The sequence below is a fragment of the Gavialis gangeticus genome, unplaced genomic scaffold (assembly GCF_001723915.1).
Source record: "Gavialis gangeticus isolate Ggan-Ray unplaced genomic scaffold, GavGan_comp1, whole genome shotgun sequence".
Lineage (NCBI taxonomy): Eukaryota > Metazoa > Chordata > Crocodylia > Gavialidae > Gavialis > Gavialis gangeticus.
The window spans coordinates 3,649,609-3,655,285 of record NW_017729033.1 but is presented as its reverse complement, the minus strand read 5'-3'; the positions used below and the strand labels follow the sequence as shown (position 1 = coordinate 3,655,285).

Here is a 5,677-nt window from a genome sequence, read left to right as displayed (position 1 = left end):
TCCAGCCTCCTCTTAAAGACCCCCAGGGTAGGAGCCTGGCAGGCAGGCAGGCAGTCCCAAACATGTGCCAGTAAACACAGAGAACATGCTCAGACGAGTGTAGTATGTGGTGCCGCAAACATGCTTGTAATGCCACATACCGCACAGTCCGGTGTTCTCTGTGCTGCAAGGGTGCACTGCCTGAGCATGCATGCCACCGTTTTTTTTTCCTGTGGGTTTTTTGACTCTTGGATATCCAGGGGTCAAAAAAACCACAGGGAAAAAAACAACAGTGCAGCACATGGTCGGGCAGCACATGCCGCTGAAAAGCGGAGCTGGGTCACCCGGAGCCACGCTCTGCATCCAGCGAGGCTCCGTGCAGCAGAATCACTTTGGGTGCAGCCCCAGAATGTTCCCAGGTAAGGCTGCTGGGATCAGCACAGTGCTGGCCCCAGCCTCCCCCACCCCACCCGGGGCAATTTGCAATGCACCAAAGCACGCATGGCACAGGCATTCCCTGGTAACAAGTAGCTGCGGTGCAAGGTGCACTACTGCTAGTTGTCCTCAGGGAACTGAATGCCCACACGCATCTGGACACACCCGGAGACTCCAAGAGCAGCTCGTGGCATACCTTTGGGGTTGCTCTAAAATGGTGCTTCTGGGATTTGGATAGGAACAAGGGCAGAGCACACTTCACAGCTGTGTCCCTCAATCCAGCATGGTGGTATGAAAATGTGTCCATAGTCACAATTGACAGCAAGGAATTGAGGAATGGCTGAAGTGGATGTGGTATTTTTAACCCAATTCAGCACGCGATTGTGAGAACTGAATGATAAAACTTTGTCGTGGCTGGGAGGGCTGCTGAGTTCTCCTTAAAGCTTGGCCTTAAAGCTTTTGTAGCTGCCTTGTGCTACACATGGTTCTTACGATGTGGCACTGTAGAAATCATTTGTTTGGAGAACAAGTCATTTTGGTAACCCTTACATTCTCTTTTGGCTTCTTTGTGATGTAGGAGCATTAGAGGTTTATCTGTGGAGTCTAAAATTGGTAATTTGTTAATCCAGTTAAATTGTTTCTTACCTTCATTTGGGGACTTTTGATTTAATTTTTACTTTATTGTGACTAAGACCAGGATAGTTCAGACAGTTGATTAAAAACATTTGCCTACATTTTAGTGTACATTGGTTAATGGTGAGAAAAGGGCACTAGGAGGTTTTCTGGGTTTTTTTTTCCCACCCCCCTGCCTATAACATAATTTGCTTTTAACTGGTTGAATGATTTAACTTCTCTATCTCACTTTGCTTTTGGGATAAGGTGGTGATAGGCCTGTTTAGGCTTACTGGTTTTTAATAAAAGAAAGCTTTCTTTGGAGATTCTTGTATAAAATATGTTAAGAGAAATGAAAAATATTTTATTCTCAGATTCTAGCTTACACTTAAAACTATGTATATTTATTTCCCCCTAAAGATCAGTCTCCAGGTCAGCAAGTGGCACGTGAAGAGTCCTGTTCCCAGTGTTGTCTCACGCTATGACTTGTTTTACAATTTGACATTTGTTTTCCTAGCTGAAAACTGCTCCGGTTACTGCACATGCGGCCACTGTTTGGAGCAACCCGGCTGTGGCTGGTGTACGGATCCTAGTAATACAGGAAAGGGGAAGTGCGTAGAAGGCTCTTACAGAGGTCCAGTAAAGATGCCGTCTTCAACCATGTCGAGACCCATCCTTAATGTCAGCATGTGTCCAGCAGAGAATCATTATAACTGGTCCTTCATTCAGTGTCCAGGTAACTGAGCCAAGTGTGCTTTAATTGTTCAAACTGTTCAGAGTTTGTAAAACTTAGCCTTGAGATAAAAGACTTATTTTAAACAACCTTTAGAATTGGCATTTATTCTCAATGTAAGCAGAGGGACATACATTTTCTTTTGAAATTATGAAGACTGTGTCCTGGAGTCCACAATTAGTCTACAGAATATGGCTGTGTTTAGTGCTTTAAGTATGATTAAATATGAGGAGTTAGTCAAGTCAAAAGGAAAGGCACTTCTGATCATCTGACTATTCAAGTGACTAGTGTCAAGGGTCCTCAGCAGTGCATTTGATCTGAATTTGGTGGAAGGGAGCCTAGAGAAATGCAGGCTGCTTGCCTCCCCGTAAGCCTCACCCTGTAGTTGCCTTTAGTCCAGTCACTGCTGTATCTGTATGGCTTGTTGTTCAATTTATTTTATGCAACCTTAACATTTGAAACAGTCATCTCTGTGCTCGGTTCTCGTCTCTGAGCAGAGTACAAGAACCAGGGTCTCTTTCCAAATGTGGAAGTTGCATGAGATAGTTAGTCGTAACTCGACTGAGCTGCCTATCCAGAATGCAGCTTGGACTATAAGCAGCACCGCATTTAAGCACAAAAGTGAATTGTCCCATCCCCCACCTCCTTTATTTTTCCAGCTTGCCAGTGTAATGGGCACAGTAAATGTATAAATGAAAGCATCTGTGAAAAGTGTGAGAACTTGACCACCGGCAAACACTGTGAGACCTGCATATCTGGCTATTACGGAGATCCAACTAATGGAGGAACGTGCCAATGTGAGTAACATCTTCAATCTGTATTCCTTCAAATCTTTGGGTTATTACGCCATCGCTTATCATAGTAACCGAGTGCAAATTAGATCTCTTCAGGGCATCTTCGCTAATATGTTAATTGCATTAAAAAATAGTTTAAAAGAATGGTAAGATTGCACAATGAAGCACTCAAAAGACAACCTTTTTGAAGTCTCTTTGGACCTATGCATTTGTGGTAGTCTTTCGTACAAGTTGTAGCAGAGTAGTGCATTGGATGAGGTAGGAGACATATTGGAAGGAAAAATAATAAGTAATCACGTCATTTTAAAAACTTTGCCAAAAGGACATGGGGTGATGTCTGCAGTGGCACACAATTGTGATTATTGAAGTTGATATGGATTGGGGTGACCAAGATATTCCCACAGGCTCGGCTCGGCTTGGCTCTTCCCAGGTATAGAAGTTTAGGCATCAGAATGAATGGCAACAGCTTGAATTGCTGCACATCCTGGAGCCCTGATAATTAATATAGCTACCTCTTGTCCTGCCACTACATTTCCAGGCTTTTGGGACACCCTGCAGGCCACATGGACCAGGCCTACAGACTGACCCCATGTGCTGGATCTAGCCTGCAGACCTGCCCCGTACCATGTGAGCCCAATGAATTTGGCACCACTGTGTGCAATGATCTTAATGAATGTTTTCAAACCTAAAATTCATGCATGACCCATTGTGGTCATCTAAGAATTACAAGATCCTGTTTCAGAAGGAACAGCCCTCAGATCCCAGATTAAACCCATTCCAGATTGAACCGTTCACATTCGGTATTTAATTGTTTCCCTTGCTGCAGCTGGACAAATTACTAGTTATTGGACTTATGCATTATTGAAGTATGGTCGTGTTTCCAGGCAGAGGTGGCTGGATGACAGAAGCAAAATTAAATGATCCCCATTGGAATTATAATTTAAAATTGTAAAATGCTTGGGGTTCCTTCAGGATAAAGAGGTCCCCCCCCCTTACAACAATATAAGATGCAGTAAATCAAAGCATGCATTTCAGTAAAGAAATCTTGCCCCATGGATTTATTTGGTGATGCTATAAAATAAAATGAATCTGAGTGCCCTCGGTTTGTGTAGTTTAATGCACTGTTATGCCACATACATCCGTTTGAATTATTAAATTGGACACTCTCTGTGCTCAAGAGCTGTAATCATGAACCAGGAGCCATCTATGTTAGGCGCTGGACAAACACAGAACAAAAGGATAGTCCTTGCTGCAAAAATTTAATAATCTAATACAAGAGACAACAGATGTGGATAGAATGAAGAGGCAATGAAACAGCACTGCACCAAATGCAGAGGCAACAAGGATAGTTGGGCAGTAGGGGTAATTGGGGCATGGAGAGTCTAAATAGGCTAGAACTTTTCAGATTAAAAAAAAGGTGGTGGAGGGTGGGGGGTATGATACAGGTCTATAAAATAGCGAATGATGTGGAGAAAGTAAACAGATTTGCCATACATTCTCACAATAATAGAACTAGGGGCATAGGAAGTAGATTAAAAACAAGCATAGTGTATTAATTATTAACTTGTGGAACTTATTACCACAAGGTATTGTACAGGCTGATAATTTAACTAGCTTCAAAAAAGGATTGGACAGATTCATTCAGGACGGGTCAATCAGAGGGTATTTAAACATGACAGTAGAGCTACACCCTTCAAATTAGGAGGCAGAGAACAGAAAAGTCTGGGTAGATCCTGCATAAATACTCTTCGCCTCAGCATCCACTCTCAGCCACTGAGAGAGACAGGAGGCTGAACTGGATGGATGTGTGGTCTGGCCCAATACGTCTTTTCTTATGTTCTTATGTAGCAGTATTGCCAGCCTACCAGCAGCCAAACTGCTTTCATTTTTGTAGGTATTGCAGCAAAGGAGATTCATAGATTCATAGATTGTAAGGCTGGAAGGGACCTTGGGAGATCATCGGTTCTATCCTCCACCCCACAAAGAGCTGTAAAGAGGTGTTAGAAGAAGAGAAGTGAAGAGGATTTTTTGCAATTTTTTTTTTTTTTACAGGGACCTCTTCCCAGAGGTGAGGGTCAGAACAGGAGGGGGAAAAAGGTTTTGAAAATCTAAGTGGGCCATTGAGGTTGGCAGCGTGGACTAATTGGAGGCAGGAGTTGATCTGTCAGCACTAAATGAGACAGGTAGGCTCAGGGTAAAGACAAGTGACTAACATTTGTTTTAATGGGGGTTGGAGAGCAGAGGGGTGACCTGATATGGCAGGGGCGGGCAGTTTTTTTGGGCGAAGGGCCGCTTACCCAGTTTTGGCAAGCTGTTGAGGGCTGCATGGGTAGCCCCACCCTTTGACAGGTGCCCTGCCCTCTGGTCACCATCTTGGGACCAGTGTCCCAGGGCCATCACTGGTGGGGCCCAGAGCGGGGCGCAGGGTGGCAGGGGTCTGTGGAGCCAGCCAGGGCTGCACCAGCAGGGAGAAGGGGGAGCTGGCCCAGCTCCATAGAGCCCTAGCTGGCCAGGACCCTGTACTCCTGCTCTGGGCCCCACTGGCGCTGGCCCTGGGACATGGGTGCGGACCCTATGCACCCGCTCACTCCCAGTGCCCCCCAGCCCTGCGGTACAGGCGGGGGGCAGCATGCAGCCCTGACCCCCTGCTCCGAGGCAGGGAAGGAGCTGGTGCAGAGCGCAGGGAAAAGTGGCCCCTCCCCTGCGCCGTGGCCCACACTCCCTGCTGCAGCGGCTTGTAACCAGCGCGGGGCTGTCTTGAGCGGGCACAGGCAGCCCCAGGTGGGCTGCGAGTGGTTACAGTGCAAGGCACTGGCAGCAGGGCGGGCGAGGGGCTTGTAACCCGCCCCACTGCCAGCCTGGGCCCAGCGCCGGCTCCGGGCTTGCCCGTCAGGGCTGCACACAGCGGCAGCAGCTGCGGCCCCCGCGCTTGCTGCACTGGGCAGTGTTTGCCACCCCGCTGTCTTTGTGCTGCCCAGCGCGTGAGGTCTGGGCGGGCAGCAGCAGCCACCACTGCCTGGTGCGGCAAGTGCGGGGGCCGCAACTAGTATCGCAGTGCACAGACCTGATGGGCGAGCTGGCACAGGGTCCAGGCTGGCAGCAGGGGTGGGTTACAAGCTGGTGC

General features: G+C 47.1%; 1 protein-coding gene across 1 annotated transcript in view; it reads left to right on the top strand.

Moving 5' to 3' along the window:
* The window catches only part of ATRN (attractin), a 246,227-nt gene that overhangs the window by 85,432 nt on the left and 155,118 nt on the right, over positions 1-5,677 (top strand). Inside the window, exons 18-19 of the mRNA XM_019525801.1 lie at positions 1,544-1,762; positions 2,419-2,556. Of these exons, the coding sequence (XP_019381346.1) occupies positions 1,544-1,762; positions 2,419-2,556 (357 nt within the window). The remainder of the gene's footprint in view (positions 1-1,543; positions 1,763-2,418; positions 2,557-5,677) is intronic.